The sequence below is a fragment of the Hordeum vulgare genome, chromosome 1H (genome assembly GCF_904849725.1).
Source record: "Hordeum vulgare subsp. vulgare chromosome 1H, MorexV3_pseudomolecules_assembly, whole genome shotgun sequence".
Taxonomy (NCBI): domain Eukaryota; kingdom Viridiplantae; phylum Streptophyta; class Magnoliopsida; order Poales; family Poaceae; genus Hordeum; species Hordeum vulgare.
In genome coordinates this window covers 449,297,904-449,321,110 of record NC_058518.1, presented here as the reverse complement: position 1 = coordinate 449,321,110, position 23,207 = coordinate 449,297,904, and the positions used below count along the sequence as shown (strand labels likewise).

The 23,207-nt window shown below is 43.8% G+C and overlaps 2 protein-coding genes across 2 annotated transcripts; one reads left to right on the top strand and one right to left on the bottom strand.

Moving 5' to 3' along the window:
- The first annotated feature begins 13,855 nt into the window (after nucleotides 1-13,855).
- LOC123444292 (ABSCISIC ACID-INSENSITIVE 5-like protein 2) lies at nucleotides 13,856-17,784 on the top strand. The gene is made up of 4 exons (XM_045120973.1): nucleotides 13,856-14,161; nucleotides 14,281-15,295; nucleotides 15,858-15,929; nucleotides 17,408-17,784. The coding sequence occupies exons 2-4, from the start codon at nucleotides 14,453-14,455 to the stop codon at nucleotides 17,486-17,488; spliced, it is 996 nt and encodes a 331-aa protein (XP_044976908.1). The 5' UTR covers nucleotides 13,856-14,161; nucleotides 14,281-14,452; the 3' UTR covers nucleotides 17,489-17,784.
- A 1,653-nt stretch (nucleotides 17,785-19,437) lies between these two features.
- Nucleotides 19,438-22,297, bottom strand: LOC123444282 (histone H3-like). Its single transcript, XM_045120962.1, has 7 exons — nucleotides 22,113-22,297; nucleotides 22,011-22,036; nucleotides 21,848-21,887; nucleotides 21,355-21,482; nucleotides 21,197-21,271; nucleotides 20,290-20,365; nucleotides 19,438-19,619 (listed from the first exon to the last, which is right to left on the bottom strand). Exons 1-7 carry the CDS (start codon nucleotides 22,216-22,218, stop codon nucleotides 19,567-19,569), a joined length of 504 nt encoding a protein of 167 aa, XP_044976897.1. The 5' UTR covers nucleotides 22,219-22,297; the 3' UTR covers nucleotides 19,438-19,566.
- Between the last annotated feature and the right edge of the window lie 910 nt (nucleotides 22,298-23,207).

Sequence of the window (23,207 nt, the reverse complement as noted above, 5' to 3'; positions counted from 1 at the left end):
GGGGGCGTGCAAGTGGGCCACAAGCCCACAGGCCGCAGCCACCCCCTATGGTCGCGCCATGCAGGCTTGTGGGGCCCACGTGGCACCACCGCCCCAATCTCAGCTCTATATCTTCCGTTTCGCCTGGAAAAAATCAGAGAGAAGGTTTCATCGCGTTTTGCAATACGAAGGCGCCGCCACATCCTATTCTTCATCTGGAGGGCAGATCTCGAGTCCGTTTCGGGCTCTGGAGAGGGGAAATCGTCGCCATCGTCATCATCAACCTTTCTCCATCGACAATTCCATGATGCTCTTCATCGTTCGTGAGTAATCTCATCGTAGGCTTGCTGGACGGTGAAGAGTTGGATGAGATCTATCATGTAATCGAGTTAGTTCTTGACGGGGATTGATCCCTAGTATCCACTATGTTCTAGATTGATGTTGCTACTACTTGGCTATGCTTAATGCTTGTCACTAGGGCCCGAGTGCCATGATTTCAGATCTGAACCTATTATGTTGTCGCCAATATATGTGTGTTTTAGATCCTATCTTGCAAGTTGTAGTCACCTACCATGTGTTATGACCCGGCAACCCCGGAGTGACAATAGCCGGAACCACTCCCGGAGATGACCATAGTATGAGGAGTTCATGTATTCACCGCATGTTAATGTGTTGGTCCGGTTCTTTATTAAAAGGAGAACCTTAATATCCCGTAGTTTCCGTTCGGACCCCGCTGCCACGGGAGGGTTGGACAATAGATGTCATGCAAGTTCTTTTCCCTAAGCACGTATGACTACATACGGAATACATGCCTACATTAGATTGACGAATGGGAGCTAGTTACTTATCTCTCCGTGTTATAGTTGTTACATGATGAATCACATCCACAATACTCATCCATCACCGATCCACTACCTACGAGTCTTTTACTGCTGGTTCCCGCTACGTTACTTTGCCTAGGCTTGTCCCTTGCTATCAAAGGGATTGGGCCACTTTGCTGCTGCTGTCACTACTGCTGTAACTTGTTACTTTGTTGTTGCTGCTACTACTGGACCTTGCTACTCCGCTGTTACTTGTTGGAAGACTTTGTTGGCGCTACCATCCCGTCAACAAGGCTTTTTCTGGCACCGTTGCTATCGTACTACCTTGTTACTGATAATTTGCTTGCAGACACTAATCTTTCAGGTGTGGTTGAATTGACAACTCAACTGTTAATACTTGAGAATATTCTTCCGCTTCCCCTTGACTCGAATCAATAAATTTGGGTTGAATACTCTACCCTCGAAAAGAGTTGCGATCCCATACGCTTGTGGGACATCATTCTCTCATGGTCCGAGCATCGAGTGAACTTTGGAACCGCTCGAGTCGCTTGCGCTCCGCCAGAGTGGCCTGACACGCGTTCTCGAGGGCCATCTCCTTCGGGGTGTTCTTAGTGATGGGGGTACGAAGAGCATGTTCATTCCTCCGCCTGAGTTCCTCCCACTGCTGCTCGTTGAGAGGCTGGGGAACATAGAGGTTGGAGTCGGCATGGAGATGATCGCCTCCATCGTTGTTAGAGCGTATATCTCCATATGTGGTTTTGGTAATTGATGACAATTCCTATGGACTAATGGTCGCCTTAAGTTATATTTATAGGATTTGTCCATAGGCACTTCTTGAAGTCCATATGTTGGATTCAAGGAGTTTATATGATGACCAAGGTGGTATTCAAGGTATTATCCAAAGAATGGTCATAGAGACACAAGGTTGATCAAGATCGTCAGACAGAGAGTAAATCAAGATGATCAACACATAAAGCGTACAAGATGTACCGAGAGGGATCAAGTGATCCCATGGTATGGTAAGCATTGTCCAGTACGTATTTGTGTACTAACCCATGGTCTTCTTGAGAGTTCTATGTGGGGTTAGGTGTGTTTCCATGGGCTTGCGTCAAGAGAAATATCTCATACAACCCATGGAGGATGACGTCAAGTGATGGAGGATGGTGGCAATGGACTTGTGAAGATATGATGAAGAGCGGCTCACCCGTAGTGTGTATGGGGGAGCAATCAACTAGTCTTCATGAAGCCAACACAAGCAAGAGGAATATCTCATACAACCCATGGAGGATGACGTCAAGTGATGGAGGATGGTGGCAATGGACTTGTGAAGATATGTTGAAGAGCGGCTCACCCATAGTGTGTATGGGGGAGCAATCAACTAGTCTTCATCAGGCCAACGCAAGCAAGAAAGGTGGTCCATCTTGAGGAAGCCAATATCATCGTCATCTAGCTCAAGAGGACGAGGTGCAAGGTATAGGTTTGCCCTTGATAGGTTTTCTATTTTAGGATAGATTGTCGTATTGTCAAGGGGGCTCTCAAGTGAGTAGCTTGATCGTATCGTTCGTTGAGAGCTCAAACCATTTGCATCTTTGCATCATACTTCTTGGTTCTTGTTTGGTATTTCTCTTTGTGAGTTTTAGAGCTTATGGTCATCTTCATGACACGCTCGAGTTCATCGAAAACGGAGTCCATATGCATCTTCTATGATGTTTTCGATGTTGGGAGTTTTTACCGGTCTTATTCGAGGAAGGGTTCTCACCATTATCTTATGAGACTTTTCTCACTTGCTTATTATTGATATTTCTATCAATATTGTGTTATCCCATATCGTTAGCTTTCCAACAAACTTGGTTTCGTTGAATTCGGAGTCCGTATGCGAAAGTTACACCAATTTCAGTATCCAGCTGTAGTACCACTCCTCGTGCCAGCGGTAGTACCGCTCTTGTAGCGGTAGTACCGCCCCCGGAGAGGTAGTACCGCCCCCGGAGCGGTAGTAATTTTTTACTACCGCTCCCTAGCAGTAGTACGCTCCAGGAGCGGTAGTACCGCTCCGTCGGACTGTTTTTTGCATCCTTTTTGGCCTCAGCAAGGTTGGTGAACCTATCGAGCGGTAGTACCGCTCCCATGAGCGGTAGTACCGCTCTATGCGGGCTGTGAGGCTTAACGGTTGGATTTTTCCCCACCTATAAAAGGGGGTCTTCTTCCCCCATTGAACCTTATCTCTTTAGCTCGTGTTCTTCCCCCATTGTTGACCTTCTTCGAGCTTGCTAACTCTCAATTCCTCCAATGATTCTTGCTAGTTCTTGAGGGAAAAGAGAGAGGAGATCTAGATCCACATTTCCACCAATCACTTTCTCCTCTAAGTGAGGGGAATCCCTTGGGTCTAGATCTTGGAATTCTTCGTGTTCTTCTTCGTTCTTCCTCTCATTTTCCTCCCTAGCATTAGTTGCTTTGGTGGGATTTGGGAGAGAAGGACTTGGGCACTCCGTGTGCCCTTGCCATTGCATTAGTTGCATCGGTTTGTGTTCTCCACAGTGATACGTGGAAGTGAAGTTTGCGAAGCTTATTACCTTTGATACTTAGTACCCTAGATATTGTTCTTCGTGGATGCTTTGGCGTCCTAGAAGCTTCGTAGTGTCTCGGAGCTCAATCATAGTGGTGTAAAGCTCTGGGCAAGCGTCGGGGTCTCCAATTAGGTTGTGGAGATTGCCCTGAGCAATTTGTACGGGTATCGGTGACCGCCCCCATGGTTTGCCATTTGTACGGGTTCGGCGACCGCCCTCAAGGGTACCTTAGTGGAATCACGGCATCTTGCATTGTGCAAGAGCGTGAGGAGATTACGGTGGCCTTAGTGGCATCTTGGGGAGCATTGTGCCTCCACACCGCTCCAACGGAGATTAGCATCCGCAAGGGTGTGAACTTCGGGATACATCATCGTCTCCGCGTGCCTCGGTTATCTCTTACCCGAACCCTTTACTTATGCACTTTACTTTGTGATAGAAATATTGTTTATTGTCATATATCTTGCTATCACTTAGTTGTTTATCTTGCTTAGCATAAGTTGTTGGTGCACATAGGTGATCCTAGTTGTTGTAGGTTTTGTGCTTGACAAATTAAACGTTAGTTTTATTCCTCATTTGTTCAAGCCTAAACCGTAATTATTTTAAAGCGCCTATTCACCCCCCCCCCCCCCTCTAGGCGACATACACGTCCTTTCAATTGTTATCAGAGCTAGGTCTCTCTTTATTAGGTTTAACAACCTAGAGAGTAAGGATGTCGACTAGGGGTTTAGGATTCACTGACACTCTTAGTTTCGATGGCACAAATTTTGATGTTTGGGTAATTCGCATGCTTAATCACTTTAGGGTCACGGACACAAATTTAGAGCGAATTGTAGATATGGGTTTTTCTCCTCCAAAGGATTCTCAAAATATATCTTTTGAGGATGAGAAAAACTCTTATCTCAATGCTCAAGCTTCTAATGTGCTTTTTGATGCTTTGAGCAATGTAGTTATATTTCAACTCATGCCATTCCGGGATGCTCATGAGTTGTGGACAAATCTTCAAGATAAATATGGTATGTCCAAGATTTGTGGGAATAATTGTTCTCCCTCCACCTCCGGTCGTGTGGTCTTCTCAACTTCATCTACTTCACCTACATATGGATTTCCACAAGGTAATGATATGGTGAGTAGTGGAGATCATTGCAATGATGATAGTGGGCTTATTGTTGATGATCCTTCATCACTATATTATTGCAATGCTTCATCTTTGGGCATTAACATTTCGAGCACTCTAAATGTTTTACATGCTTGTGTTGATAGTCCTTGCATATCATGTAAAAACTGCTTGACTAAATCTCATGATGATATGCTTCTTGTATCTTGTTGCCATGATAAAAATGTATATATTTCCTCGAGTTGTTGTGCTAACAATGTAGAGGAAATTCATAACTCCATGGAACAATATGTGGCCTTGAATGATGCTTCAAGGGATCCTACATCATCATCTATTGTGAATCACTTTTGCCTTATGGCTAAGGCTTCAAAGGTATCTCCTACTTTGAATCCCAATATATCTCATGATGATGATGTTGATGATAATGGGGATGAGAATAATGATTAAGAGAGTGATAATATTGCATCCTTCAAAATTAAGGGTGAAATGATTTTTAAATCTCTTTATAAGAATAAACTTGCTTGTTCCAACTTCTTGGAAATCATGTCTATTTCCACTGAGGGCAAGAAATACATTGAGGAGTTGGAAGTTCATCTCGAGGAGCATGAGGCCACCATTGAGACAATGGAAGGTCATGAGCGTGAATACGCTAACGAGATCGCAGAGCTATCTCAAGCTCTTGAAAATGAACAAACCACCAAGGAATCTCTTGAGGAAACCTTTGCTATAGAATTATCTAGATTAAAGGAATCCCATGATAGAGCTCTCGAGGTGGCTAATGATTTTAGAACTAAAAACGATAAGCTTGAAGTTGCACATGCTAAACTCGTTGAGGACTATGAGAACCTCGAAAATGGCTCAAAAGGCTATTAAGAGTTTGCTCATCAAACTCACCGAGTCTCATGCTCAACTTGAAGCTTCATATGCTAAAGAGCTTGCCAAGTTGCCTTCTGCTCTTATTGTTTATAATGATGCTTTTGCTACTAATTCTAATTCTTGTGAAGCATCCATTTTAAAGGAGAATGTTGAGCTAAGGGCTCAACTCGAGTTGCTATCTAGCAATTATGGGAAATTGGAAGAAAGTCATGTAATGCTCACAAGCTCTCATGATGATCTTCTAGTATCCCATAATGTGCTAAAATTAGCTCACGAGGCTATTACTACCAAGGTAACATCGAGTGAGCCTCATGTGGACATTAGCACTACTTCTAGTCAAAAAGCTATATTGCCATGTGCTAGTCCTCGTAATTCATCTACTCACAATGTTGCTACATCTTGTGATGAATTACTTTCCATGCCTTGTTGCTCTAACAATGAAGCTTATACTTCCTCTTGTACTTGTGTTGATACTAACCATGCAGAGGAAATCAAAGAGCTCAAGGCCCAAGTCACTTCCTTGAAGAAAGACTTGGAAAAGAGTCATGAAGGAATGTCCACACTCAACAATGTTTTGTGTGGGCAAAAATCCCCAAATGAAAAATATAGACTTGGATTCAACTCCAACAAGAAGAATAAGTCCAAAAGCTTCAAGAAGAAGGTCCAAGAACAAGTCAAGAATTCGGCCAAGATTATTTGCTTCAAGTGCAAAATTGAAGGGCACCATGTTAGATCTTGCCCACTAAAGAAGAAGCCCCAAAGTCACAAGCAACAAGGGAAGAGGCCACAAGTGCACTCACATACTCAAATACAAGTTGAAGAAAGGCCCCTTCCCAAGAAGACCCAAGCCAACACTCCTCATGTTGAGAAATCAATGGGGAAGAAATTAAAGGGTAGATGTTGCTACTTATGTCATGAGAAGGGTCACTTCGCTTCTTCTTGCACGAGAGGTAATTTATCCAACCCAATCATTATTGATGATATCTATTCACTTGGGAAGGATAAGGTTGGCAATGTGTTTGCCAAGTTTGTTGGTACTCAAAGTGGTGTCAAGAAAAGTACTATTTGGGTTGCCAAGCCTATTGTGACTAACCTCTTAGGACCCAACATGGTTGGGGACCAACAAGCTCAAACTTGATCAATAGGTGTTTGTGGAGGACATTAGAGACTTGGATACATAATGAATAATTAAGGGGTCTTCATCATTCATATTTTTTCAAGCCAAGTCATTTGGATTATCGAGTTTCTATCTTATATCCAATGTGCCTCCTTACGGTAACTTCTACTTAAACTGTTTACATTGTTAGTTGCTTGCCCCTTTGCATGTTGTGGTTTTGTACCTTGCATGTGTTTGTACATGTTGTGCTTCCAACTTTCTTATGTTGAGTAATCGAGTATGTGTATGTTGGTTTGCATATCATGTACATGTGAGTCTTGTATTGAGTCTTTTTGCATCTTGTTTGTATCTTTGTTGGCTCTTGTGAGAGATTACTGGATTATCCCATTGTGGGGGAGTGATGTGCTTTGCACACCTCACAGTCCTATAAATGTGTATACATGGGGAATACCACTTAGGATTGATATTTCAAGATTATCTAGTTTCTATGTGGTATGTCTTACTCATGAGAAATTCAAATTCTATATGGTCCATTAATTATCCCTTGTTGGTTTTAATTTGCCACTTGTTAATTTTGTTGGGTTATCACATTATGGGGGAGTAATATGCTATGGGCATATTACAAGCCTAGAGAATGTGTACATTTGAGGTATTGCCACTTAGTGTTGATATTGTAAATTATCTTGTTCCTAGGTGGCATGTTTGCTCTACAAGTGTCATTTTGCTTGTGTTTTATGGGTAAATATGATCTTGGATATATTTGCGATCTACCAATGAGTATCATTTCCAAAATACTTCTTGTCCTTGACAATTGGTATTCCCATCATGTGGTAGGAATTGCTAATCGTCTTTACATTGGATTTTGTGTTTCGTTTGTCTTCCTTGCCTCTTGTGGGTCTATTTTAACATGTCTAGTGTTTTTATAGATATAGAGAAAGTGATGATCCTATCTTGTGCATTTTGTATTTAAATGCAAATTCTATATAATGCACATCCCTTGGGGGAGCTATCCTATTTTCTTTAGAACACTCTCTTTATTCGCCCATCATAAAATCTTTTGATCCCCATCAAGTGTGTGTTGATGGGAGGCAAGTCTTGCTCTTTATGATTCTTTGTGCCATCATGAAAATTTGTCGAGGGTTTGGTTTGTTGGAACCTAGCTCTCTTTTGGAAACTAGATACCTCGTGTTTGTTTTCCTTCAATTGGTATCTTGTTTCCTTTTATTTGGCATGTGTAAATGGATATCTCATTCCTTCAGGTATCTTTTAATTGATATCCTTCAAGTGATAGTTTTTCGTTTGGTATCTTATTATCACTTGATACCTTGTCTTTTGGTGTATTATCAACTTTGTGTTGAGTTGATTCTTGAAAGCCTTGAGCATACATATTTACTATATATAGCTTCTTTTGCTTGCTTTCTTTCTCTGACCCAATATATGGGGGAAACTCCACCTTGTCATAAATTGGCTAAAGTGTGTATGAAATTCAAATTCATATCCTTGTGCACATATGTATGTGGAGTTTGTCCTATGTATTGTTGGTTTTCTAACTCTTTGGTCCCAATGAGGCTGGGCACCATTTTGTTTGTTTTGTTGTTCCAGGAGCAATTGGAGATGCATTGGATGCTCGGCTCACCCACAAGGAAGGTGTTGAGACCATGTGATTACTGGAGGCAAGTTAGGATGATCAACGAACAACTATCTACTACATCAACCCATTGTTGTCTCGGTAACACGTATCTACTTCATGCATTCATTTCTTCCAAAGGCCCAAACTTGTCTTTTCTTTTCCAGGTTGCATCATGGCATGAATCTCTTGATTCGTTCTTGTAGTACTTGTTTCCTTTCTCAAAGCATCCAAACGATGATGTCTTATTGCTAGTTGGGATGTCTTTGATGTTCGTATGTTGGAATTTCATATTTTACAATAAGAAAATATTAGGCCATGTGCTATGCTTCCAAGCAAAGATCTTATTGATATATTTATGACTTCCTTTTGGATATCTTGTTTGTTCCTTCTTGTAACCATTTCGTGTGTACATCCTTCTTTGTGGATATATATCATCATAATTGTCTTCTACTTAGAATCTTTTACACATGAGAGAAGTTACATCTCTAATTGATATCCTCTTTTCTTTGACGTCCACCGTTGCATTTCCTTTTTTAGTTTTGGTGGCTTCGTGAAAGGATTTGTCTTGAGTGTGTATCTTATTTTCCTACATCTTGATGCACTCTTTGTCGGTGAAGATTATTTTTCCTCATGCTTGTCTTGATGAGGGTTTTGCCATTTCGATTGGTATTCCTCCTCTTGACAAGGTTCTTATTTCCTATCTTCACCATGGGTTGTCACAAGCATTGGTTCTTATTTTGTTTATTAGTAAGCTTGTGAACCCATTTTCTAGTATGTGTGTGGAATGATATGTCTTGCACTTTGTTTCTCATTTCATCAAGACTATGTTGACGAGTAATGCTCATCCTTATCTTAGTCTTCTCAAGTGCTTTGCCATGACTCACACACATTATTTTGGTTGAGCCTATTCTTAAGTTGCTTCTTTTACATGTTGCTCAACCATTTGTTTTGTGCAAGTGATATGCTTATTGTCTCATCTATCTTCTTGCACTCGTTGTGTGTTTTTATTAATTTTGGGGGAGCAACGATCCTATTTTGTGCACTTGTATCAAATACAAAAATCTCTTATTAGTGCACAAATCATGGGGAGCTTCTCTAGTTTTGATAAAACAGTCCTTTGCCTTTATCATAGTATCTTTTATTCATGTGGTTCGAAGGACCATGTGATTGTTTGTTCCATATGGTATCTTTGATTGCTTGCTTCTATTTTGTATGTCTTTGTGCCATACGATCCTTCTTTTTTCAATCTTTGGGTCCTCAATATAGTTTGTTTTCCTCCAACTACTTATCATTGTATTTGTGTATTTCTTTGCACTCATTTGCTGAGAAGTACACTTGGAGGACCACCTACTATATTGGCTTTCTAAACTTTTCGTCCATTTTGGCAATCGATGCCAATGGGGGAGAAGTTTAGAGAGTTTACTTTGGATATGTTTAGAGGGTTTTGCTTTTATAGCGTAAGCATTTACATCTTGCACGCATGCATTATTGCTTTGTATGTGTGCGCTTGGTTATGCTTATTTCCTTATATAAACTCTCTTGAAGTGGTTGTCATCAATTACCAAAATGGGGGAGATTGTTAGAGCATATATCTCCATATGTGGTTTTGGTAATTGATGACAATTCCTATGGACTAATGGTTGCCTTAAGTTATATTTATAGGATTTGTCCATAGGCACTTCTTGAAGTCCATCTGTTGGGTTCAAGGAGTTTATATGATGACCAAGGTGGTATTCAAGGTATTATCCAAAGAATGGTCATAGAGACACAAGGTTGATCAAGATCGTCAGACAAAGAGCAAATCAAGATGATCAACACACAAAGCGTACAAGATGTACCGAGAGGGATCAAGTGATCCCATGGTATGGTAAGCATTGTCCAGTACGTATTTGTGTACTAACTCATGGTCTTCTTGAGAGTTCTATATATGGGGTTAGGTGTGTATCCATGGGCTTGCGTCAAGAGAAATATCTCATACAACCCATGGAGGATGACGTCAAGTGATGGAGGATGGTGGCAATGGACTTGTGAAGATATGCTGAAGAGCGGCTCACCCATAGTGTGTATGGGGGAGCAATCAACTAGTCTTCATGAAGCCAACGCAAGCAAGATGAATATCTCATACAACCCATGGAGGATGACGTCAAGTGATGGAGGATGGTGGCAATGGACTTGTGAAGATATGCTGAAGAGCGGCTCACCCATAGTGTGTATGGGGGAGCAATCAACTAGTCTTCATCAAGCCAACGCAAGCAAGAAAGGTGGTCCATCTTGAGGAAGCCAATATCATCGTCATATAGCTCAAGAGGACGAGGTGCAAGGTATAGGTTTGCCCTTGATAGGTTTTCTGTTTTAGGACAGATTGTCGTACTGTCAAGGGGGGCTCTCAAGTGAGTAGCTTGATCGTATCGTTTGTTGAGAGCTCAAACCATTTGCATCTTTGCATCATACTTCTTGGTTCTTGTTTGGTATTTCTCTTTGTGAGTTTTAGAGCTTATGGTCATCTTCATGACACGCTCGAGTTCATCGAAAACGGAGTCCATATGCATCTTCTATGATGTTTTCGATGTTGGGAGTTTTTACCGGTCTTATTCGAAGAAGGGTTATCACCATTCTCTTATGAGACTTTTCTCACTTTCTTCTCATTGATATTTCTATCAAGATTGTGTTATCCCATGTCGTTAGCTTTCCAACAAACTTGGTTTCGTTGAATTCGGAGTCCGTATGCGAAAGTTACACCAGTTTCAGTATCCAGTTGTAGTACCGCTCCTGGTGCCAGCGGTAGTACCGCTCTTGTAGCGGTAGTACCGCCCCCGGAGAGGTAGTAATTTTTTACTACCGCTCCCTAGCAGTAGTACCTCTCCAGGAGTGGTAGTACCGCTCCGTCGGACTGTTTTTTGCATCCTTTTTGGCCTCAGCATGGTTGGTGAACCTACCGAGCGGTAGTACCGCTCCCATGAGTGGTCGTACCGCTCTGTGCGGGCTGTGAGGCTTAACGGTTGGATTTTGCCCCACCTATAAAAGGGGGTCTTCTTCCCCATTGAACCTTATCTCTTTAGCTCGAGTTCTTCCCCCATTGTTGACCTTCTTCGAGCTTGCTAACTCTCAATCCCTCCAATGATTCTTGCTAGTTCTTGAGGGAAAAGAGAGAGGAGATCTAGATCCACATTTCCACCAATCAATTTCTCCTCTAAGTGAGGGGAACCCCTTGGGTCTAGATCTTGGAGTTCTTCGTGTTCTTCTTCGTTCTTCCTCTCATTTTCCTCCCTAGCATTAGTTGCTTTGGTGGGATTTGGGAGAGAAGGACTTGGGCACTCCGTGTGCCCTTGTCATTGCATTAGTTGCATCGGTTTGAGTTCTCTATGGTGATACATGGAAGTGAAATTTGAGAAGCTTATTACCTTTGGTACTTAGTACCCTAGATATTGTTCTTCGTGGATGCTTTGGCGTCCTAGAAGCTTGGTGGTGTCTCGGAGCTCAATCATAGTGGTGTAAAGCTCCGGGCAAGCGTCGGGGTCTCCAATTAGGTTGTGGAGATTGCCCCGAGCAATTTGTACGGGTATCGGTGACCGCCCCCAAGGTTTGCCATTTGTACGGGTTCGGTGACCGCCCTCAAGGGTCCCTTAGTGGAATCACGACATCTTGCATTGTGCGAGAGCGTGAGGAGATTACGGTGGCCTTAGTGGCATCTTGGAGAGCATTGTGCCTCCACACCGCTCCAACAGAGATTAGCATCCGCAAGGGTGTGAACTTCGGGATACATCATCATCTCCGCGTGCCTCGGTTATCTCTTACCTGAACCCTTTACTTATGCACTTTACTTTGTGATAGCCATATTGTTTATTATCATATATCTTGCTATCACTTAGTTGTTTATCTTGCTTAGCATAAGTTGTTGGTGCACATAGGTGAACCTAGTTGTTGTAGGTTTTGTGCTTGACAAATTAAACATTAGTTTTATTCCGCATTTGTTCAAGCCTAAACCGTAATTATTTTAAAGCACCTATTCACCCCCCTCTAGGCGAGATCCACATCCTTTCAATCGTGCCCGCGGAATTTCAAGCAGAGAAACCAGGAGCTCCTCCCCTGGTCGTGTCGACCATCGAGACCCCCCAGCATCTCTGCTGCTCTCGCAGTCGGACGAGTCATCGCCTGATGAAGGGAAAAGGCTCACGATGGGCTCGTCAGAATCGAGCATGGACACTTGCCTTGATGTGGCTTGATGAGCCACCGCATGCATGATCCAACGCTGCAGCCGTGTGCGCCTGAAGCGCTTCCGACGGACCGCAGCGGGACGCAAGGGTGCCGAGTGATACAACACTGACGGCTGCCGGACCAGGACTCCGTGTGACACCACGCTAAAGTGAGAAGCACCTCGAGCGGGTAGAGCGTCGATGTCCAACAGCGCGTCCTGCAGCCACGCCGAATCGTCTGCGGTGAAGCTGAGAGAGCCGAAGAGGATCTCACCGCTGAGTGTCATCATGATGACGAAAAGGATGAAAACTCCAATTGCGCTAGAATTCGCTAGATGCGCAGCCCCACGGTGGGCGCCAACTATCGAGGGAATGAACCTGACAATAGTACGAGGGGTACGAATGAGGGGCGGAGTCTAGCTACGGTGCGGTTGTTACACTCAGATGTACGAGTTCACGCCCCACTCAGGAGTGGTAAAGACCCTACATCTCGAGCCCGGAGGCTTAGTTTTGCTTATGGGGGGTGTGAATACACGGGGTGCTTAACCCTTGTTCAGGAGCTCAGGTGCGGCTTATATAGAGGGCGCCATCACCAACCGAGCGTCATAACTAGGGCATTAAATGAGAGTAACTCCGGGCGTTACTTGAAACTGCTGCCTTAACTAGAGTTGTTACCGGTAACGCTAGGCTTTAAAACACTTCAAGTGAGAGGTAAAGTCTCGCAGCCGTTGCAGACCCTTCGTCGTCCATGCCTTGCCTCGTCCGAGTGCCGGTGTGCGTCTAAATGCGAGGAAGTCATCCGAGTGCCTTCGTTTGTCCGAGCGAAGCATCAATGGCCCTGGGACTTTAATGACTATGTGGGGCCCTTGGAGGGCCCTGAAATGCATGTCCATGGCCCTATCCTTAATGGACAACCCCATCAGACACCGTGCCCGAAACCCTAGCCAAGGCTAAGGGTCAGCAGCGAGCGTGGGAGGCCTCTATCGACGGATTTGGACAGATGGGAGGAAGGAGCGGGGCGAGGGGAAGTCGTTGGTGTGCCACCCGCCGCCGGGACTCGTCGAAATCGGCTGGCGTAGGTGGTGATGGTGCCGACGACGGCGAGGGGGTTGCGGGGGGAGAGAGAGCTCGCGAGAGAGTAAAGGAGGGGATGCTTGCGCGCGAGCGATGAAAAAAGCAGGGATCAATGGGCCATCATGTTTAAGTTTTTTTCGTTGGCTCAGTAGAATCGACGTGGCATAGGCGAGAAGACGTCCTTACCGCGTAACTTATTGTAGTGGGTGTCTTTGTACCCGGAGACGTATGCCGAAAGAAATTTACGGATTGTCCCCTAGTTATTTTCATTAAACCATCACCGGTTGTAACACCCTTTTCTTATATTGCAATAAAAGCTACGCTGCAAGCATTTGAGTCATTTTAATTGAACCCATGAACATCGTACTAGCAGCTCCATTTTGTAATTTTGTATCGATCAAAACCGCACCACAGTGTTTGCTGGAAGCTCAAACTGGAACACGACACGCCCCGCCCGAATGCGGCACTTTTTATCCGAATCACCCAGGCCCATTTCCGTCCCCCGTTGGGCCCAGCCCCCCTGTCGCCCACGGTTTTCCTTCTCCTCCACTTCCACTCCCACCATGGCTGCCTCCACCGTCGCCTCCTCCTCCCTTCCCCCAATGGTAGGCGCTAGCCTCAGCCAGCTCTGACCGCCACGCGGGGCCTTGATTCGGCGCCAGGCGGGCGGGAACCGCGCGGGAGCCCCGTTGAGTTCTGCGGGGAGTCCAGCTCGAAAGTCGGAGCAGCGGAGATCCGGTCGCCGGAGTACCCTCGAATCCGCTGCTCGACGTCGTATCCAGGGAAATTCGAGGTTGGATTGGATTCCTTGCGCGTCCCTCTTGTTCGCGCTTGTGTTTTTCTTCCCAAGTCACCTTGTCCGGGGACGATTGTGCGATTCTGTCTGATGCAAACGTGCCACTGTCTATATAGGAGGTTCGTCCGTGGGTGCCTGCTCCTGTGACTGCGTGCGGTCTTGTGGATCTGGGGATCGGCGATATCTGGGCCGGGACTCTGCGGCTGGAAAAGGGGACTGCTTTGGGCATCGTTGTTCCTGAGGTCTTTGTTCCCCATAGGGGCGACCTGTTCAAGAGAGCATCGGTTCATGATTCAGGCAATGGCGTCGCAGTCGCAGGCAGGAGGCGGCGGCACCGGCTGCTATGCAGGCCCGGGGCAGCGCGAGCAGCCGCAGGGCCTGGCGCGGCAAGGCTCCCTGTACAGCCTCACCCTTGATGAGGTGCAGAGCCAGCTGACAGAGCCTTTGCTTAGTATGAACCTCGATGAGCTGCTCAAGAGCGTGTTTCCTGAAGGCATGGATCCTGTCGGTGGCGTCGCCGGCCAGTCTGAGCCGACCCTGGGCCTGCATCGCCAGGGGAGCATCACGATGCCTCCGGAGCTGAGCAAGAAGACCGTGGACGAGGTGTGGAAGGGCATCCAAGATTCGCCCAAGAGAAGTGGCGAGGAGGGTAGTCGGCGCAGGCGGGAGAGGCAGCCGACGTTTGGGGAGATGACACTCGAGGATTTCCTGGTGAAAGCTGGGGTTGTCGCTGAAGGGCATTTGAAGGATTCCATGGACTTGCCAGCTAACATGGGTGCAATTGGGAGCAGTGTAATTGCGGCTGCTGCGCCCAGTTTGAACCCCGGAGCGCATTGGTTACAGCAGTACCAGCAGCAAACTTTGGAGCCCCAGCATCCCAGCATGGCAGGTCCTTTCATGGCAGGTCATTTGGGTCCTCGGCCATTGGCTGTTGCTACAGGTGCTATCATGGAATCGATTTACCCGGATGGCCAGATTACTTCACCAATGCTCGATGCACATTCTGATCCTCAGACACCTGGGCGCAAGCGTGGTGCCTCAGATGGTATACCTGATAAGGTCGTAGAAAGAAGGCAAAAAAGAATGATAAAAAACAGGGAATCAGCTGCAAGGTCCAGAGCGAGGAAGCAGGTTTAATTCTATTTTCCTGTCTACTTCTGTTTTCCTATGTATCGAGTTAGGTCCTCTTCACTGACGGAGCTAGGCAAGAAGTCTTGGGGGGGCTAAACCTAGAATAGGGATGTTTGGGGGGCCAAAAGCATATGCTTTTCCTAATCTGACCTCCCTCTAAAAGTTTCTTCAAGTATTTAATCTAGGCTGGGGGGCCATGGTCCCTGCAGCAATCTCCGCTGCTGGTCCTGTTATAATATTCTGATTGCAGTATCAACCTTAATGCAAAGTTATTGTTGAGTGTGTCGATTTATGTATTTCTGCTCATAGTTAAAAAAAAGTGCTAGGCGTTAATTGTGTGTATTGCCACCGCCTTGCTCTTTGCTGACCAAAGCGCACGCTCATGCACAAGTATGTGCAATTATGTGCAGATTAAGCGCTAGGCACTTTGCTATGGCCTAGGCAAAAATGTGGCCTTTTTTAACCATGTTTCTGTCACATTTTTAGTCTAAAATTGCAGGCATATCGTTAGGTACTATTTTACTCTATAAAAAACTATAAGCTACTGTATTCTGCTTGGCAGGCTTACACTAATGAGCTCGAAAACAAGGTGTCTCGTCTAGAAGAGGAGAACGAGAGGTTGAAGAAGCAGAAGGTAATTTGTCTCCTGTTCCTGTAACACTGCTACATTTCTCCCCTTCTTTTTGGTGGAGGATATCTAACTACAGCATTCCACTATTCATTGTAGTGAACCGCTGCTTATTCAAATTTAGAGGAAACTCTTATGAAGTTATTGAGCATGCTATTCAATTGAATATATCCCACTGCATTAAATTGACCAGTTTACTTAGGCTAAGCATGTCAATGTTTTGCATGGTGGACTTGATATGTGCATATACTCCTATTTATTTTTGAAAGCAGATATGTTATACTCAATTGTTTCGGTTGCTTCTTACTCCCTCCGTTCCTAAATATAAGTCTTTTTAGAGGTTTCAGTACGGACTACATACGGATGTATATAGACATATTTTAGAGTGTAGATTCATCCATTTTGCTCCGTATGTAGTCCATATTAAAATCTCTAAAAGGACTTATATTTAAGAACGGAGGGAGTATTTGTTAACCATGTGAGTGATTTCAGCTGTGCATATTATTTCTAACAGGCGGTTAGAACTGCACCGTTGATTCATAGAACTTTATTGGCCTTCTCTGTAGCGTAGCTATTCATTAAGATGCCTTGCGCCCTGATTTTATTTGCTTTGCTTGGCCAAGAGCTGAGTTGACGCTGAGAATTTAATACATACATGGGTTATCTTGATGAACATTTGTTTGAATCATGCCCCTATACTTGGCAAGTTACCGTTGTTATAGAATTGCTTCCCCGGTTGCAATTACACAGTTTAAAAAATGAAAGCCCCAGTTCTTCATACAATTGACAATCCTGGAGTTATCCATCAATACAGATTGCAGTCCTTCATGAAAGTAACATAAACACATGCCATGAACATTGACAGGAACCACACTTAACAAACAGATCACCATTAGAAATGAATACATTAGAGTTTGTACTCACTAAATCATAATCACATGCGAAGCAACAAAGGACCGGGTATAAGAAAACCACAGAGAGCACATATGCTTGTGTTTTCTGTATTTTGAGTGCAATTCCATTTGAGCCTTGCAATGGGCGCCTGCCATTTATCAGTTTAACACCACATCACCTAGATATGATGCTGGTGCTATAAATCATATCTATCAAATAGTTGTAAATAAGTTGTTCGACCCAGAAACCACGACTAGTCGTGACTAGTCGCTCGAGTCGCTCGAGTCGCTCGACTCATCCCAAGAGTCGAGTCGAGAGGTTGAGTCGACCCTGGAAGTGTGACTCATCGACTAGTCGGGCGTCTCAAAAACAGAGGTTGTAATCATATTCTTTTTTTAGCTTAACACAATGCTACCGAGATTACAGTAGTCATTACTTTGTGGCTATGAATAGTTTTAGGTCAGCATGATGTAATTGACTCTTGTTTCAATTCAGCAACACTTCTTTTGGATGCTAAGATCGGAGGGAGTAGCTTATATTATGTTATGTTCATGTCATGTCTGATGCCTTCCGTTTCATGATAATTTCAGGAGTTGGAGATGATGATAACCTCTGCGCCTCCCCCAGAACCCAAGTATCAACTCCGGAGAACAAGTTCTGCACCCGTTTGAGGTCGATAGTAAATTTTGTAGATTACACTGCTCGTATGTTTTCCGTGGTTATGATAGAAACAGTTGGTAGCCTGAGGTGTTGTAGCTTATCCCAGCCCGGTGGTTCAGAGTTTGTAGATGAGTAGCAGCCCTAGGCGACCCCTAGCATGTCCCAGATGATCTGTCTGTTCCGAGGCTTTGTCAGTGTGTGTAAATCTGCTAGGTACATGTTTTAATTTTATCAGAGCTCCTTCTTTGTATATGATAAGTTATGACTGTCTTTATCTCATCATATGGTCATTATGTGGCCATGCCCAGAGAAAGTGTCTTTTCATTGCTGTTTCTGTCAGACAGTAGCGTTGGGTGTGACCTGGCGAACACCTCTGTTTTGCTCCCTCCGTTTCTAAATATAAATCTTAAAAAAAAATATAAGTCTTTTTAAAGATTTTATTAAAAGACTACATATGAAGCAAAATAAGTGAATCTATACTTTAAAATATGTTTATATATATCCGAATGTAGTCTTTTACTAAAAAATTTAAAAAAAAACTTATAATTAAAACCGGAGGGTGAGCGCACGTATCATCAAAAGAGTCATGATTCATTCTCTCTCCTAACTCTCCCAGTAACGGGAAAATGGAGCCGACAGTTTGCCCCTCCCATTGTTGTCGAGATAGTGGCTCCCTGTATCCATATTTCATTGCTCCAAACGGGAGGGTGACGCTTCGATTCTACCGTAGTGAGGGTGACGTCGCACCATAATAATATAAGTTGCTCTCCAAATATTACGACAGACCATTCATGTCATATATTTTTCTTCTAGGAGAAACAACAATTAATTAATGAATAATTTACAATGTCACTTATAACCAGTGGCCTAACAACACAACTTCACCTGAGTTAACTTTCACCTGCTTATTCTGTACTTGTGACATGTGCGAAACGAATCTCTGAAATCTCGCTCGGTACTTTGTTGTAGTCGTTTTTGCGCCCCTAATTTGGTTCTACTTCCGCTGCACTTAGTTCATGACTGAGGACTTTTCTCACTTGGAATTTTCTCAGTGATGAAATTATAAAAATCGCCTATTCACCCTCCCTTTAGTCGATAACACACTTCCTCTTGTCTTCTCTTAAATAAAAAAAAGACAACCCTATTTTTATGAGTTATTTCTCCTCTACCTCATTATTTATTCTATGTGACACTTAAGATAGCACCATTATACATGCTCTTAATTAGTGAGGTTAATCTAGCGATGCTAATCAGGCTTGATACATTTGCTGGGTGGCTTTAAGAAAGAAACAATTTGCTTGTTTAACAGTACAAGTATATAGACATATATGAATGTATCTAACACTAAACATGACTAGATACATCAGTATCTACACAAATCTAATACTACCTCCATCCCAAAATTCTTGTTTAAGAAAAGAGGGAGTATAAGAATTTTGGTATGGAGGGAGCACATGATAAGTTATTACTGTCTCTACCTCGTCATATGGTATGTGGACATGCCCAAAGAAAGTGTTTTTCGTTGCTGTTTCTGCCGGACAGTAGCATTTCGTGTGTGTGACCTGACAAAACACCTCTGTTTTAGCAAAGATATCTCAGTGAAAAATTGGCATCCAATTCCTTCCTATACGAGTAGCGATTGTATTGGCGCATCAATTTGTAATCATCATTGTCGCACCTTTGGAAGTTGTGAGCAAATAGTTCCACACTTGTGCACAATCAATTCAACAGGAACAACTGCTGAATGAAAGAGTCGAATGATACCAACAATGTAACGAATCACATCAACTTTGAAGACAGAGCTAACTAAATGAAGATACACCTACAATACTTTCTAACGACGCAGTCAAACATATCGGACCACTATCACCCCACACCCACCCACCCACACATGAAACCTCTCCCCCCACACCCACCCACACATGAAACATCTCCCCCCACACCCACCCACACATGAAACACCCACCCACCCCACACCCACCCACACATGAAACACCTCCCCCCACACCCACCCACACATGAAACATCTCCCATTAGTATCACCAGAGTCTTTGCCCCCCTACGATGCAGAACACGTCTTCCATTAGTATCACCAAAGCTTCGACCCGCCGATACGCCTTGCGAGCTGTATGTCCTTTTGCACTGTAGCAGCACACAAAAAGTCAGGTTAACATGAACATGCTAGTCTATACATCTTCATATATAGTTCCATTTGTTCAGGAGCATCCTTTTTATTTATTAGAATAGAAGCAACAACCATGATGATGATGATTCTAGTGGGGCATGTATTTGTCACAGTAAAAGAGTGTCTCAGTTTTATAAGGAAACAAAAAATGTAACTTACAAATAAAATTCTAATGTGCTACAATGTTTATCCTTCAGATAAGAAATACTCCCTCCGTCCGGAAATACTTGTCATAGGAATGGATGCATCTAGATGTATTTTAGTTTTAGATACATCCATTTTTATTCATTTGCGTGACAAGTAATTCCGGATGGAGGGAGTAAAAAGGTAATCAACCCTGAATTTCCTGTTATAGTAGCCAGGTTTGATATCTAATATGCAGTGTATATACTGTTTGTTTGACATGTATGTTCATTGACAACAGATACGAGGAGCTGCGGAGATATAACAATTGTGGATCCTATCATTAATCGTTAGAATTCTTGCAACTTGAAACAACATCGAAACTAGATATCACCTCAAATGAAAGCAAAGGCGATCCTGTAATTGAAACTCTTACATAACTGGCATGTTTCCTTCTGCATAATATTGTAAAAGAAAGGAAGTTTTCATTCAGTGACAACTTACTGACGGTAACACGCTTTGCATGGATGGCACAGAGATGTGCCCTTTCAAATATGTCGACGAGGTGATACTCTGTAGCCTGCAGAGGGAAAGGAAAAGGGAATTATGTGTCAATTCAAAGCAAATACACAGGCCAGTGACTGAAAAATTCGGACATTCAACTAGTATAGTCAACTTTATGTTATGGTACAGAGGGAGTATTTGCTCGTTGTGCAGAAGAAGGCAATTCTGGCAAGAGGCTTAGTCAACTTTATGTTATTTTGCTCGTTGTACAGAAGGCAATTCTGGCAAGAGGCGACTAAAGTAAGTCTATTGTGCAAATAACAATCTTGTATAAATGCACAATAAACTTGAATGGTTCTAAAGTATTTATGTTGTTGTACTGGATATAGAGATAATCATTTGGGGTTCGGACAGATAAGCATGTACTGGATATAGAGATAATGATTTGGCGATCACCATAACATGCAATTTTCTGGATCGCACGATCCTCTTCCTGAATCAAAATTGAACGTAGCTCTGGTTGCTACCACTTGCTCTCCTCTCAGTTACACATCCTAAATTCCATAAGCAAAATGGAATCTAACCAATAGTTGAGTTTTGAGTGTGCGGGCAGGATCATGTTGCAAGACTTGTATATCGTAAAGAAACAACCAGATGTGCACAACACACAGAATAAGACAATTGATACCGTTTTGCTCGTAATCCCATTTCAGTTTTGAGTTACCAGCCAGCAAAATAATACCATGCTGCTAAATAAATAGTATATCATATCAAACTGAATTAATACGAGAGCATTCAGAAACTACTGTATGAATTAAGGCGATAAATGTATCTTGCATTCATGTGCATTATAGTACTCTAATCAAACCATCAGATCTAATAGTACATGGCAGGTCTGAGCATTGACCTCTTGAACTGCGAGGAGCGCCTGGGGAGTCCAGCGTTTGACTCGAGGGCAGTAGTATTCGGTGATCTCCCTGACCTGCAAATTTTTTAGCAACAAAAGATTCCAGTTTACAGTGTGCACTCGAGATGGTTGATAGAAAGTGCAGAGAGGATACCCACCAGACGAACAAACGGTGCAAACGGGATGAGAAAATTGACCGACTTCTGGTACTTCCTTATCTCCCGCAGTGCCACCGTGCCTGGCCTGAACCGGTGTGGCTTCCTCTTCGTCGGTTCCCCAGGTGCCCCTGCTTCCCCAAGAAAAGATAGATACTGGAGTCAGTCAGAAAACGAAAATAACAAGTGATAGGAAGAAGGCAATCCCAAAACTGAGAACTTCGTGTCCCATCATCCATCGTCTTGCTAAAAGATAAACCAAAGTCCTTTGCCTTGGTTTGGACAAACTAAGATGTGGACAAAGAAAGAGAAGAGAACTGCAGATCCACCCATCCCTAAGGGCAAAGGACAGCAGGAGGAAAAGCATGAAAACTGTTCCTGGTAGCATTCTCAAGAAATGTCCACAACAAGGAAGTGGGGAGAAATTACAAGTTGTCAAACAAGATCTAAATACTAGCACTAAACACGCGCCGTAAAACCGAAAAGAAGGTCGCACCTTCAGCCGCCGCTGGGGCCGGCCCCTGCCCGGCCCGCCTCTGCATTCCGTCGAACAGGTGAGGAGCAAGTCAGATCCCAAAAAGAAAAAAACACCAAACGAGACGAGACGAAACGAAGGAAGACTCGCATCCCCTCAAAAAAAAAAAGGAAGACTCGCGCACCGGAGTCTCGGACGTGCCGGCGCCATCTGCAAAGGAGAGGAAGAAGCCATTAGCATGACGCCCGCAACAAACAAGGAAGGGCCGACGGACGGACGGGCTGACCTGTCTCCTGCCGGCGCTGCGCCGCGCTCGGGGAGCTAGCGGACCCGATCTTCTTCTTGGGCGGCGCCTTGGACTTCCTCACGGCGGGGTGCTTGGTGCGGGCCATCGCTGTCGACGGCGGCGGGTCGGTTAGGAGGAAGGAGGGAGGGAGGGAGGGAGGGAGGGCGGGAGGAATTTCCTTTTTTTCGAGAGGAAGGAATTGAGACCCTGCCTGCCGATTGCGATGCTTTACTGCGGCGCGTGGTGGTGGTGGGGGGTGCGGGAGGAGCGGTTACTACTACTACTCCCCTCCCCTAGGGCCGGGCCCGTTCGCGGGGGTTGTAAAGAACTGGGCCGGAGTTCAAATTTGTGGAACGGGTGCGCAGATGCGAGTCGAGCGTTGGGCGCGTGGGCCTGAGGCGGAAGGCCTGAGGCGGGTGCGCAGATGCGAGTCCAAATCTTTGATATTTTTCTATTTCAAAAATGTCCGGATTTAAAAAAAAAACAGAAATTGTCGAAAATGTTCTTGCGTTCAAAATATGTTCATATTCCCAAAGAATGATCACGTTTCAAAATTTGTTCTGGATTTTTAAAAACTGTCCATGTCTCTAAAAATGTTCCCGGATTTCATAAAAATGTTTGTATTTCAAAGAGTGTCCAAAAATTTCAGAAAATGTTCTCGCTTTTAATTTTTTCACTATGTACAAAAAATGTTCATGTTTCAAAAAATATTCATGTTCTTGTAATTCAAAACTATTTTAAAATATTCTGTATATTCAAGAAATTCTTTGTATTTTTGAAAAATGTTCTTGTTTTCATTTTGTTCCTTTATAAAATGTTTGCTATTACCAAAAATTCGAATTTTAGTTTTTTTGCTATGTAATTCAGGAAATCCCAGGAATTCCGATGCTCACTTGCAGGAGGGCCTCGGTTTGACTCCTAAAATTGATTTTTTTTAACTATTGTTTAAGTTTTGCCACTACCGTGTATTACTTCTAGGATGGCACTGCAATTCTAACACAAGAACTTGTCGGTGATAGCGGCTTTTGTAACGCGTTTTCCTCTACGAAGTCGCAGGTTTGAGTCAGAGTGGTGTCATCGTTTTTTTTTGCTTTT